This window comes from Trematomus bernacchii, unplaced genomic scaffold, assembly GCF_902827165.1.
Source record: "Trematomus bernacchii unplaced genomic scaffold, fTreBer1.1, whole genome shotgun sequence".
Taxonomy (NCBI): domain Eukaryota; kingdom Metazoa; phylum Chordata; class Actinopteri; order Perciformes; family Nototheniidae; genus Trematomus; species Trematomus bernacchii.
The window spans coordinates 1,466,979-1,481,083 of NW_022987771.1; the positions used below are offsets into that span (position 1 = coordinate 1,466,979).

At 41.3% G+C, this 14,105-nt stretch overlaps 1 protein-coding gene across 5 annotated transcripts in view; it reads left to right on the forward strand.

Annotated features, from left to right (window-relative positions):
* clip1a (CAP-GLY domain containing linker protein 1a) overlaps window positions 1-14,105 on the forward strand; it is a 29,419-nt gene that overhangs the window by 623 nt on the left and 14,691 nt on the right. For 3 of the 5 annotated variants that reach the window (XM_034148683.1, XM_034148685.1, XM_034148687.1), the window contains exons 2-11: window positions 4,212-4,505; window positions 4,947-5,509; window positions 5,866-5,990; window positions 6,103-6,319; window positions 6,415-6,612; window positions 7,460-7,551; window positions 7,741-7,801; window positions 11,493-11,597; window positions 12,809-13,717; window positions 13,887-14,003. In XM_034148683.1, the coding sequence (XP_034004574.1) occupies window positions 4,421-4,505; window positions 4,947-5,509; window positions 5,866-5,990; window positions 6,103-6,319; window positions 6,415-6,612; window positions 7,460-7,551; window positions 7,741-7,801; window positions 11,493-11,597; window positions 12,809-13,717; window positions 13,887-14,003 (2,472 nt within the window). In that variant the 5' untranslated portion in view covers window positions 4,212-4,420. The remainder of the gene's footprint in view (window positions 1-4,211; window positions 4,506-4,946; window positions 5,510-5,865; window positions 5,991-6,102; window positions 6,320-6,414; window positions 6,613-7,459; window positions 7,552-7,740; window positions 7,802-11,492; window positions 11,598-12,808; window positions 13,718-13,886; window positions 14,004-14,105) is intronic. The other 2 variants (XM_034148684.1, XM_034148686.1) reach the window with 2 other exon arrangements.

Genomic DNA, 14,105 nt, shown 5'->3' on the forward strand with positions numbered 1-14,105 from the left:
ATTTGTCAACTAAGCTAGTAAGGTAAGTACGCTAGCGGTTATGGTGGTTGTATATTCTCAGATTTATTTTACCAGATGTGCCACCTCATCGACAGCTCTCAATCCGCTAGCTACTGAGAGGGTACAAGGCGAGGCACTTTCAAAGGCTATACCACTGCCAAGACCTCAGGACAGTGGTTTAAAGTAAACACATAGATTTAGTTAAGCACTGTACAATTGTGGGGTACTTGTACTTTACTTGAGTATATCCATTGTATGCTTATTTGTACAATTCAGAGGTCTATCATGTACTTTTACTCCCCTGCATTTATTTAATACCTTTAGTTACTTTGCAGATTTGGATTAATAATGTGAAATAAAATCAAATAAGAATTTAGTTACACCTGGAGTAAATTCACAAGCTACCTTACAGTATACAAAGTAATTAAAATGAGCTGCACCTTTTCCAGCTTTGATCACACTAATGCATCAATAATTATGATCAATACATATGGTATGTATTATTCTGAAATGGGCCAATCGGCATAATGAGTACTTTTACTTTTGGTACTTTAAGTATATTTTGATGCCAACACCTTTCTACTCTTACATATGTAACATTTTGATTGCTGGACGTTTAATTGCAACTGAGTATTCCCACACTCTGGTACTTCGACTTTGACTTAAGTACAAGATCTGAGTACTTCTTCCACCTCTGCCTCAGGATAATTGACTTGACTGCACAGGTACACTATGTCAGTGAAGCAACTGCACATAAGTAGATTAAATGCATTTGGCAGTTGAAAGGTGATACTATTTATTTTAAGCCTTTCTGTTTCGGACAAAAAACAGTTTAACAGATTAATAAGAATTACGTTTTTTTATGTCGGGTTACAGGCTGGGGAATTTGAGTCAATAACACTTTGAAATTCCGGTATTTCTACTAGTCTTAATCTTCTCCATGTGGAATTTAATCTCAGGCTATATGATAGAATGGCTAACATTGGTGAGGAAGTCTGATTTAAAAAAAAGTGTATTAATTGGTACACATAAAAAACATTATGTAGAAAACATTATGTATGATTTTACATAAACTTAATGTTATACAAATCTATAGCTGTTCTAATGGAAGAGGCTTTATACGTTCTGGAAAGTCTGAATATAACCTTGGTGTCGCAGTGGAAACTTTGGATACCCAACCATATATTTCGGTCTCCTTTTATGTCTAACCACAATTGTAAGTGCCAGGATTTGTGTTGAGACTGGCTAGAGTTGATATATAGTAGCTGTAATGTAGGTTTAATGTCCGCCTGTTGGCAATGAGGCTCCTTGAAAACAGGTGAATCTGTTTCACAGACACAGAAGACGTAGGATGCTTCAAGCTCTCATTCTGTGCTCATGTCCTGTTGGTGTTTTTCCACACCTTCCACTGTCAGTGCTAGCAGGGGACTACACAATCATCCCAGCAGATGTTTCCTCAAAAAGGAAGAACCAGAGCTACTTATACCGGTGAATACAAACATCTGCGGTTGTATAAAGGTGTAATAGGTAGCCGTGTTTGTAGACTTAGTCCAGTCAGTAAAAGCTGGACCTGCTGTAAAAACATTCTTAGGAAACATATTTGTACTTTAATATTCTTGATGTCAATGGTTATTATTAGCCTGCTGAAAAACATGATGGAATGAAAGCCTGCTGTCTTGTGTAACAAGTACACCCTCCCGCCAGTTAACAAATACTTGGGAGGCTGAACTGGATAGAGAGTTTGTACTGTTATAACAACACATGCAAACAGATTCAGTTCACATCTGTATCATAAATTGTTTTGCACTCCTGCAGTCGGCAAGATATGCTTGACTGAAGAATGTGGGCGAGAGTACTGTATCCTATAAAGCCAGTTTATTAACTAGGTAGCAAAGTTATGTAGATATTGATCTGCAGATTTATTTTTGTTCTGCTTTTCCAAACATGCTTTTGAAAATGAGTAATCGTGAAATCCTCACAAACGGTCTACTGTTCATATCCTGTGAGCACATACACTTCTGTTATTACCAACATGGAAGTTGTTTATGTGTATGCAGTCATTTTGAGAAGTGGAGATGATCTCAGTTCTGTTACTGACTACCATATATACCCATTTCTTTTTGTGTATTGATAACTGATTTTCTACCAGACTACATTGAATTGGGTATAGCTAAGAAAGTAAAAAAGGTTCATTATAATAACGAACCTTTTCCCAAACATTGGTATTTGGCTTTCTCCACCAGATTTACGTGAGAGTCAGTGCCACAAGATTAACATTACTGCACTGGGAAATTCTCCAGACTAAGTGGATCATTTTCAGCTGACTGCTTTCGTTCAGACAGAGCTGTCCCATCCTCTGTTGATGCTCACAAGAAAGTTGTAAGCAGGCCTGGTGATGTTCTAAAGATATCATTATGCTTTTATTGGCTTCAGAAACAGTTCTTGCAATATTCCAAAGGCTTGTAGGAGTTTCCCTTTTTATCATTTGTGCTGTATAATTATTATACATAAACTTTAGAATGAACCATGTAGTCTCCAGCCATAGAAAGGTTCTCTCTATTTGGCTTCCCATTGACCTGACGGCTTAATCAGTATCACTCAAAGGCACTGTGGGAAAAAACTGGAACGCTGCATTTGAACTAGGTCACTGCCTTCACTGCTTTCTGATGGCCACCCTTTATTTTCTGCTGAGAAATAATGATTAGGCTGTGTGAAATCGTGTCTTCGGTAAACCTACATACTTGAGCTCTTAGGCCCTTACAGGAATGAAAGGTATGTTTGTGTGACACCATGGAACAAGTTATTCATTACATTTTTACCCTTTGTGAGATCAAATGTCTTAGCTGACCTTTTTATTTATGAAAGGGACTTCCGAACAGGCACCCATTATCAAGACATGTTTGTTACTCTGCCCCGGGACCCTTCAAGGGTTTGAAATCAATGATTATGCTACTGAAAGAGAATAGTGAAACCATTTTGCCTGATATTATCCAAGCTGTTTATACACTTTACTTACATGGCTGAAGCTAATTTCAGGAGGACAAGTGAAATTACTGCTAAAGCTTGACTGGCATTCAGTGTGTAACAGAAAATGTCTCAGTTAACAAATATAGTCACTGGCACAAATTGGTCCGAAAAAGCTTCTCGTTACCTGTTACACAAACACTGATCCCTCAATCTATCCAAAGAGATGCTTTTGTGTAACAGGCAGGTGAACAGCACATTGAATCCAATTACTAAATACAGTCATTCGGAAAACAACATTTGTTTGCATGTTTTCTACCAAATGTAAGGTTTAAATATGGCGCCATCATTATAGAGGCGAGTTAAAACACATGCACATTCCAGTAATTGTCAGGTCATGTTGTTGACAAACAGGCTCATCCTCGCTTTAGATTGCTTGTGTGTAGTTTGATTTTATTGATTGTGGTCACACACATAGTCAAGCATGACACTTGGTGTGCTAGACCTTCTGTGCACCTGGTCCAGCAGAGATTATGTTGTTAACATCTCCACTGAGATAGCTTGAGATGCTACGGATCTGACAGTAAATTCAATTGGCCTGGAACTCAAAACCTGTCAATATAATCAGCAGTTGTTTGATTTCATTAAGGCCATTTCATCACAATGTTACAATAAATCATATTGCCAATCTGCCGGCGACAGGGGCACCATGCTTTAATCCCACATTCAGACAGCTTTCGTGGTGAGGTAATCTGACAAACAGGATAATCTGCTGCTGATGGTGGTCTTGTTACTATAGTAATCCTGTTTTTAGGAAAAGCTGCTAACCAGACTTACATGAGTTTAGATGCCAGAATGATGGATTGAGTGAGAGCCTGCTTGGGGCTCTGCCTGTATATTAAGGTTAAGGTCACAGATGAATAGCTATTCAGAAGTTCATGATGGCATAGCATAGACTGGCCGGCCTTTGACAGGGTATTTTTAGGTCTTGACTGTGACAGTGTGTGCTGAGCAGCTTGTTGTCATAACAGAAACAAAATGCCCTCATTAACACTGCACGAAAAACAAAGTCAACGAACATGACTTGAAGGCGTATCTGTTGTATTAACATGCATATCTCCAAATGAAAATATTGCTCACAGTGCCACCCATAGCAGAAGCAGGAACAGTCAGCAAATAATACATTTGTCTTAATGATTATTTAACTTGATGTCAAGTAATGTTTTTTTTTTTCTTCTTCCAAACAGGGTCCATCTTGTGATCATCACTTTTTCTCCCAACTCCCTTTTCCTGGTTTTGCTTTTAGTTTACATTTTTTTAATTTTTTTTATAATTTTGGTGAAGCGTTAAAAAGTTGCCATCCCGAAGCGGCAACCAGTTTTTTGATGGTCTGGGGTCAGTCTGTACCCACCGTCGGACACAAGCCTTGTAGGTTGATCAGATCACAGGAAGAAACATGAGTAAGGCCAGTGGGATAAAAGGGCCCAGCAAGATAGGGAGACCGCCTGGGACAGCGGCCCCTAAGACCAACCCCAGCTCAGGTAAGAGTCTTCACTTGGGCCATTGTTGGCAGACCTGTTTTAGCTCATGATACACTGATTGTAGTATCTTGTAGCTACAGAGTTTTTTTATGGGTTCATGCAGTTTTTTTGCTAGAAACCGGCAAAGAAGGTGGTCAATTTGATTGAATGAATAGAACTGCATATTAGACACACTCACTGTTTATTTTGATCTTTATCCTAACAGACATACAGCAGAGAATCTAATTTAGTGTTTGTTGATCACATTTTTCCAGGTTGCATTCAATCAAAACCGATGTGAGAGCATAACAACCATAACGTACCTTAGCTGCGTTTATATTCACCTGTTGTCATTTACGCAAAATACCTTTTGCAATGAACATCATATTGCATGTTTTGCACTCCATTTTTTACATTAGTCTCACAAGTCATTTGTTCTCTTTCTCTCTCATTATTCTTTAGCAGGATCTAAAGTTGCTGCAACCAACAAACCGGCTCCAGACGCCAGTGCAGAAGATGGTGCCGAGGAGAGCTTCCAGGTTGGAGAGCGAGTCTGGGTTAATGGGAATAAGTCAGGCCACATACAGTTTTTGGGAGAGGCTCAGTTTGCACCAGGGCAGTGGGCAGGGATTGTTCTGGATGAGGCAATTGGGAAGAATGATGGCTCAGTGGCAGGGGTGCGCTACTTCCAGTGTGATGCCCTGCGAGGGATATTTACCCGCCCATCCAAGTTGTCTCGCACAGAGGGGGAGGCTAATGGAACTCTGACGGCACCCCCCTCCCGCGCTTCTTCACCAACTCCTTCAGTTAGCAGCGTCGCCTCACATACACCTGCCACAAAATCAACATTACCCTCAACTACCACATCAACCAAGAAGACCTCCTCCACTACGCCAGCGACACCGGGGACACCGGTGACACCATCTAACCTCACACGCACAAACAGTGAATCTGTCTCCAACCTCTCTGAGACTGGATCCGTCAAGAAAGGGGAAAGAGAACTGAAGATGGGCGACAGAGTATTGGTAAAGTTTTAACTATTTCCTGATCTTTCATTTTCTACAATGGAGTAAAATGAATCCATAACACATGGTCCCTTCCACTTCACAACACATCGTCTATTCCACTTCAAATCAGTGGTCTATTCCACCTCCTGAGTCAAAAGAAGTACTGGTACTAACACTGATTGTAATGATGTACATTTCCATTCACATGTTCACATGTTGGCCTCATGCAGTTCAAAGCTGGTAAATGCTTGTTTCTGTCGCTTTGATAGGTTTATTTCACTCAGGATGTATTGCCCAGTAAAGCTGCTTGCTCTTTAGGCTTCTCTCATGTGTGAGATTAAATGTAGGCTAATGTTTAGTGTTTTTCTTCTCAGGTCGGTGGTACAAAGGCAGGGGTGGTACGTTTCCTTGGAGAAACCGATTTTGCCAAAGGCGAGTGGTGCGGTGTGGAATTGGATGAGCCCTTAGGAAAGAACGACGGGGCCGTGGCAGGCACAAGGTACAAAAACCACTGGATCTGTCAATAACTTAAAGAAAAGTTGTTATACTAGTTAACCACATGTTTACTAAGACTTCCATCAGCATGATTGTATTCCAATGTGTGTCCCTAGATATTTTCAGTGCCAACCGAAGTACGGCTTATTTGCTCCAGTCCACAAAGTCACACGCATCGGCTTCCCTTCCACCACGCCAGCCAAAGCAAAAACAACGGTTCGGAAAGTAGTGGCCACACCAACTGGGCTAAAGCGCAGCCCGAGTGCCTCCTCTATCAGTAGCATGAGCTCTGTGGCGTCCTCTGTCAGCGCCAAGCCCAGCCGCACAGGCCTGGTGAGACACGGACACACTCATCATCGTTTTATCAGTTTTTATAAGGCTGTGTTTTCTTCCCAGTCTGACGTTGCTTGTGTTATGTCCCTCCATAGCTAACAGAGACATCATCACGGTATAATCGTAAGATTTCCGGCACCACCGCCCTGCAGGAGGCGCTGAAGGAGAAGCAGCAGCACATCGAGCAGCTTATGAATGAAAGGGACACGGAGAGAGCTGAAGTCGCCAAGGCAACAGGCCACGCTGGAGAGATGGCGCAAGAAATGGGCCTGCTCAGGGACGATCAGGAGCAGGTCAGTTACCCCAGTGGTTCAGTAATAACTACCTGCATTAACTTTGGCCCAATCCCAAACCACGCCCTACACCCTACCCCTACACACTCCCCCTCCGTGACTGAGTGAACTCCGTGGAGTGACACTCGCAGCTCAACGAGGCTCCCTCCTGTCAGTTGGAGGGAGTAAATACAGCGGCAAGCTTTGGGACAAACTCCCCTCTCTCCGGCAGAAACAGGAAATGCCGTAACTGTATGTAACAACGGTATCAAATCAGCATCTCTTAGTCAAAACATTAACATTAATAACTCAAATAAAACTCCAAACATCTTTAATTGTGTTACTTTTTTGTAAAGCTCTTTTAGTTTTAAACCTGATTTTTATAAGCTTCTTAGTTTTTGCAACAGTCTGTAAATATACACAACTTTATAATAAAATGCACACATTTACCTTTTTCTAGACTAAACACAGGTATACGATCCTAAGTTAAAAAAATATGAGGTTATCATGAGGTTGTTAACATCGCAGTTTATCAGTGGATGTTTGCTGGAACTACTTGTTAACAGCGCGTTTCCTGACGGACACACACAGCGTTGAGACCGGTCAGGTAGAGACCGGTCTCCAGTCAGCACCGATGCAGACTCGCTGTTTGATGGCTTGATAGCCCACTCCCCCTCCACACTCGTTGGTTTGGAACAGCACTTAATGTGGCGGACCCTCCACGCGAACGGAGGGGTAGTGTGTAGGGCTAGTGTGTAGGGCTAGTGTGTAGGGCGTGGTTTGGGATTGGGCCCTACTGTTGACTCCTAATGACATGAGAAAAAGAGTTGCCTCATCACCTGTATTCATTTTGGTTTGTCTGTTCAAGATGGAGACCAAGATGGATCAGTTACGAGCCTTGGTAGAAGCTGCAGACAAAGACAAAGTGGATTTGCTGAATCAGCTGGAAGAGGAGCGAAGGTAAGGGTTGCCAGAAGTCTTACTATCACTCAATCATTCATTTTATAAATGTAGTTTGTTGAGAGAGGAAATGGCATCATAATGCAGTTATACTATTACAGTCTTATCATGTCCTGAGGAAAGATATGTGCCCGAGTTTGATTCACCCTTTTCGTAATCATTGCTTGTCTTTATTTTTCTGTCCAATAGAAAAGTGGAGGACCTTCAGTTCCGCGTGGAGGAAGCTTGCATTACCAAAGGAGACCTGGAGGTAATTGCACGACACGGACACACACCATGGCAACTAACACTTTTTATCGAATCCAATGTAATCATATTAAAACAGGACTGTAATGAAATTATTGGTATGTTAATTAAATACGAACTCAACATTTTTCTACTGATTTTAAAAGTTATATTAAGAACAATTGAGCAGGTGCTCTTATCACCCTGCATCCTGGTTCAAACTCAGGATATCATTTCAAAACTCGCTCTATAGCCATTACAATAAAGTGATCATTGTGTATACTGTATATCAGTGTGTCTCCATGGATACGACTAAAGGGTGCTTTCACATCTGTAGTTTCATTTGGTTCGAACCAAGGACAAAAGAAACAGATACCTTGCTGCATTTTAGCTCCCGTCCCGTTCATGTTCACACACCCTTTTACAGGTGAGTAAACATGGAGTTATACAGAATCCTTGATTAGACAGGTTTGGCGATCGTCATCCTGCAGAATCAGCACCAACATGGGGAAATCAGCACTTTATTGCTTCTGTTGTATAGATTAAAGATCTCCAGCAAAAATAACTGACTAAAGGGATTTTTGGAGCATATAATTAAAGTGCAAATCGGCAACATTTTATAAATATATCACATTTAGAGAGTGTAAGGATTCAGACCTAATGACTGTTAGGGCTGCTCAATTAATCGTATTTTAATCGCAATTACGATTTTGGCTTGCAACGATTATGAAAACAACATAATCTAAATAAAACGATTATTTTATTTTTTTAATTATTTTTTTTATTGGTTTTTCAGTTGAATTATACTTAAAGTTCAGGGTAATCAACTGTTAAAAACATACTGTTCACATTTTTTTTTTCAATAAATGGATGTTTTCAAAGTAAATGGATAATCGTTTTTAATAATCGTGATATCAATTATTGACCCAAATAATCGAGATTATGATTTTTGCCATAATCGAGCAGCCCTAATGACTGTGTGAAAGCACCCTAAGATTAAAAGGTACCTCTGATCACAGAACTCCAGTTGAGTCCTGACAGAGCATTTGCATTTCTTTATGTTAGCAGTCATACTCCTACTCTGCAGTCTCGGTAGGCGTGTTTGCGTGGAAATGTAATAAAAAAAGTATTATTATATTGTTCCAGGTAATTATCAAATCTAGTGTGATTGTTCCAAAAGAGCCTGTGATGTTAGTAGTATCATTTAAAACATAAGGCTCTGGTAAACCATTATCCTAATATTAGGTGAGTCATGTTTTCATCCCAAGTTATGTCCGGCAGGGTATTTGGGCTCAGTGCTACCTGTGTTCATATCTGATCAAAGGATTTGTTATTTATTCCACAGAGCTACACAGGGGACCATCTCATTTACCCTGAAGGCATCCAAGCTCAAAATAGATGTTTTAAATTGAGGGCTACAGGGTTAGAATATCTTCTTTTTAAACGTGTATACTAACAGTTTATTACTTACTCACAGCTGTGGATACATAGAACATGCGCATGAAGCTTGACAGACATCAACAAAAACTCCCAAATGCTTTGTTGACTTCAAGCTGTTAAAGGTGTACTAATGTTGTGCTATAACCCTCGGTGCCTCCCTGTTCAGTGATTTGATGTTATTGCTTCTTCTTCCTTCTCTTCCCCGTCTTTCATGTTGGTCCAGTGCTCAGCATGGAACCACTGGAGATGCTCCCTTGTCATTCCACTCCCCAGTCACAGACCTGAACTCTGTTTGCCCACTGCAATTTGATGGGAAATGCACTCAGCTTGAGAATACAAATGTAATTTTCATATAAACTTAGATGTGTCAGGCTACATTGAAGGTCTTAACTACGCTAACGACAATTTACATTCAAATTACTCAAAAGATGTACAGTGAGCCCTCAAATGTATTTTTCTTGTTTCCAAATCGAATCCTTATTGCTTTATTCATTACCTTTTGAGTTAGGTATATCAGTAATTTAGCCAGGCAGGTCTCTTTTGCCATATTGTGTCCATGGAAAACCCAATGTGTGACCTGGGATATGCTGTGGACACAACATTTAAAATTGAGGCTATTCCCCTTTTTTTTTTTTAAATGAAACTTTTAAGTTTAAGTGCATTGGGGAACATATAATACAGGGGTCGGCAACCCCTGGCGCACGTGGCACCGTAACCAGTGACACACTAGGAATAAGTGGAATAAATGTGCAAAATATTACATTTTGATTTTCGGATCCTGAACGAGACCGCCGCCACAGCGCGTCTCCCCGTTACCTGCAGAACGAAGCCATGCACGCAACGCAGCCCCACTTTCTTTAACTCCAGGCGACTTTCTGCCGCTTTCCTCCGTGGTGCAGTGCTGATCGTTTCACCGCAGAGGAAAGCACTTCACAAATTGCAGTACCCATAAGGAGCTTTACAAATGCCGCAGTTTTTGCGTGGCTGTGTCTTTAGTTGAAAGCCCAGTGGCGATCTGCTCATCTCTCATCAAAATAATATGCTACAAAGGGGCGGACCGGCCATCTGTGTGTTCTGGAGAATCACAGAACGGACGACCGTCCTTATTATTATGCCGTTTAAACCAATTATTTAAATTTGTTTGTTAAATTCGACATCATGTAAGTTGCGCTGACAGGTCCACACACTGCTTCCCCGCAGCGAGGCTCCCCCCGCCCTCCTGTTGACAGTTCACGAGCGTCGGCACGCTGATAACATTTTATTTTTTTAATGGCACTTCATATCAAAAAGGTTGCCGACCCCTGATATAATACAATAAGCCTTTATCAAGAAATGCTTCCTTAAGTTCCTTAAAAACTGTTATTCATAGCAAACAAAAGTCAAATGCGAATCATTTCTGTTTCTTGAGTCCAACAGCCTGAGCTTTTCAATACTGATTTATTTATTTTAATTTGGTCTCCAATCCAGCACATGGGGGTCTGATAACTGGTGGTTTCTTATACACTACTTACAATATGCATTGTGAACAATGGCCTTATCACCAAAGAGAGAAAGCAGTGTGGTTATTGAAAAGGCTTCATGCGTCACAAGATGACGAGTAGAAGATACAGATGCTATGGGGAGCTTTATATGCAGAAACACATCTTTATATTGATTTTGTATTAATAAATCAATATGACAATTCTACAACATTAGATCATGTCTGTGTACAGGGTTCAGGAAACAACCTGCACTGCTTTCTCCCCATGATGTGGTGAAGTCATTTTTAGGTGATTTACTTGGTGGCTTGACACAAATTATCCAGTTTTCTGTGTATCGTAACAATCAATGTGCTTTGTTCACCAGGTGTCAATTTTGCATGGTTACTTATAAACTGCCTCCATAAACATACTCATCCTGCACATCCATAACACATGGCCCCCTCTTTTGTCGCTTGTTTTGTATCTCACACCATTTTTTTTTTCTCAACATTCCCTGTGTGCAGCTGTTTATCGCACAGCCTGAAAGTTCTGCATGGGATGTCTCATTTTCACTCATCCATCACTTCCCACCCCCTCCCAATACCCTTTCCCCAATCCCCCAAATACTCGTACACAAAATACACACACACACATACACAACACACGCACACAATACACGCACAACCCCCCCTACCATTATCATTGTCTAAACCCCTCCATCCTCTCTCCTGTCTCCCTCCCTCTCTGTCTGCGTTGGGCTGGCATGTGATGGTGGCACTGGTGTGTTCTCTTCCTCTCCCCCTTGTTTACTAACAGACGCAGACCAGACTGGAGCATGCCCACATTAAGGAGCTTGAACAGAGCCTACTCTTTGAAAAGACCAAAGCTGAGAAACTCCAAAGAGAGTTAGAAGACAATAGGGTAATGAAAGCCGCTCTGCAGTGTGCTGCGTTGGAACAAAGTGCCGGGGATAGTGGCCAAAACATTTTCAAGGGATACCGAGAGGTGCTGGGCAGCAACTGGAGCTTTGCTTTGTATAAGCTTGTGGTGAATGGACCCCACAAATGCATTTTTCAGACTTTATATATAAGCAAAATAATACCCAAATAATCAGAACAATAAGTTTAAAAGTTTATATAAATGCTCAAATTGGTCTATCCAGTCTGGCATTACAGTGTGGCATTAGCTACAGAATTATTTACCCTTTTTTAAGTATTATACCTCGCATTTAAATCGATCCCCGCAAAATTATTTTACGTTTTAAGGTATAAAATGACAACTGTCAAAAAATTACCAGATGTAACTTTCAGCCCACTTTTACTTGAACCCTTTTTCCGATACGTAACCCAACCTGAACTCACTCTCGCTATACTGCTATCACTGCTTAACCAGACAGACAAACTTCTCCCTTGTCCTTGTCTAAGTTATCCTATAAAATATTTCCCCAGTCCTTCCCAGCATCCATTTGTCCTGCTTATTGGTGTCCCTGCGTTTTGATAGTCAGAAACCTGTTCCTACTCCCAGACTTTGCATCCTTGTGCTCCCCTGGGGTCTTATAGTCATAAGGGATGTCGAGAACAATATCTTTCTAGTTTCAGGGCCAATTATTAACCAAGCTATTAAATATTAAGCTTAAGCAGCAGAATTGATGCATATTTGGGAACATTATAATGAAATGCAGATTTGGAACATAGCTGGAATAAAGTGGAACATGTCAATGTTCCCAAAATGTTATTCTTAATTCATGTAAATCATGAGGTTAACATTAGCATTAATTCAGTGATATAGTGTTAGTGTAATAGATGGGGGGGAATTGTCTTACACACAGTTATAGCTCCATACATGCTTTCAGTGTTCACTTTCATTATTTGGACCATGGCCACAAGAGGTCAGTGTAACACATTGTTTACAGGATCTATGTTTGTCATGCCCTCCTCATTTAGCAAGCAAATTCAATTCTGTCAGACACATTTTATTATTACTAAGTGTGGCTATAATTGCAGTTAACCAGTCAGTTTTCGTTTGTTTAGTGACAGTTAAGTCTGATAAAGTCTAAGACCGATTTATGTTTGAATACCGTACTAAACTATGTAAGATACATCTTTGAAAATAAGATTGTTTTGTTCTTTAAGGTTGCTACTGTGTCAGAAAGATCCCGTATTATGGACCTTGAGAGGGACCTTTCACTACGAAGCCGAGAGGTAGCGGACCTGCAGCTGCGTCTCGGGTCCCAACAGGGCTCTGAAGACTCAAACTCTACCCTTTCTCCCCTTCTGGAAGAGATAAACTCTCTGAGGGATCAGCTGACTTCCCAAGAAACAAAGCAGAAAGAAGAACTAGCAAAGTACAAGGAGAAGTTAGAAGCCCAAGAAAAGAGCCACAGTGAGGCAGCCGCCCAGCTTCAGGCTGCGTCGGTCCGGCTCTCTGGTGAACACGAGCAGCTTCAGATGCGCTTAAGCCAGGCTGAGAAAGAGAACGCTGACAAAATTGATCTGTGGCGTTCCAAGTTTGAGTCTTCCATCGCCTCTCATCAGCAAGCCATGGACGAGCTAAAGGTATCTTTTAGCAAAGGTGCAGGGGCCCAGGCAGAAGAACTTATTGAAACCAAAAGTGCACTTGAAAGGCTGAAGGTAGAGCACCCGTTGGCTCTAGAGGAGGCTGGTGCCAAACATGAGGCCGATGCTGCAGCTTGGACTCGGAAGAAGCAGGCGCTGAAGACACAGCTGTCGTCTTTGATTGATGATAAGGAGCGACTGGAGGATTCTCTAGAGTCCAGCGTTGAAAGAGTAGAGGAGCAGCACCTGGTGGAGATGGAGGATGTTCTTGGAAAACTTCATGCAGGCGAACTTAGGGTGAAGGAGCTTGAGGATAAAGAAACCATGTTGGCACAACAGGCCCAAGACAAGGATAGAGAAACCAAAGAGCAGATGTCAGAAATAGTGGCTCTGCGCAGCCAAGTAGCACAAGGTAACCAGGAACTTGTCACCCTGAAGAGTCAAATAGAGCTGGTTCAGAACCAAGGGAACAGCCAGGATTCAAAGGTGGGTTCTAATTCATCTCCATTTTAATACTCCATGTTCAGTGTGTGTTATGTGAGCGAAGCAATCTCTGCATGTCCTTTGTCATTCATTTCTTTTTGGTGTGCATATTTCGTTGCGGTTTGCTTTTTCTCTATTACCAACTGTAATATTTACTTGACATGTGCTATAGGTTAGTGAATTGAGCTCACAGGTGGAGTGCCGACAGCAGGAAGTCCTCTCTTTAAAGCAGACTCTGACCACTGTACAGCAGGAGAAGGACGCCCTGGAACAGGAGCTTGGAGGCATGGTGAGTCTTATAGCTTAGTTATGGTAGAGTACCTTTTTTTGTCTCACTTGTCTTATTAGCTAAACCAGCAGCTGTATAGCTTGGTTGGCCAGTCCATAAAAT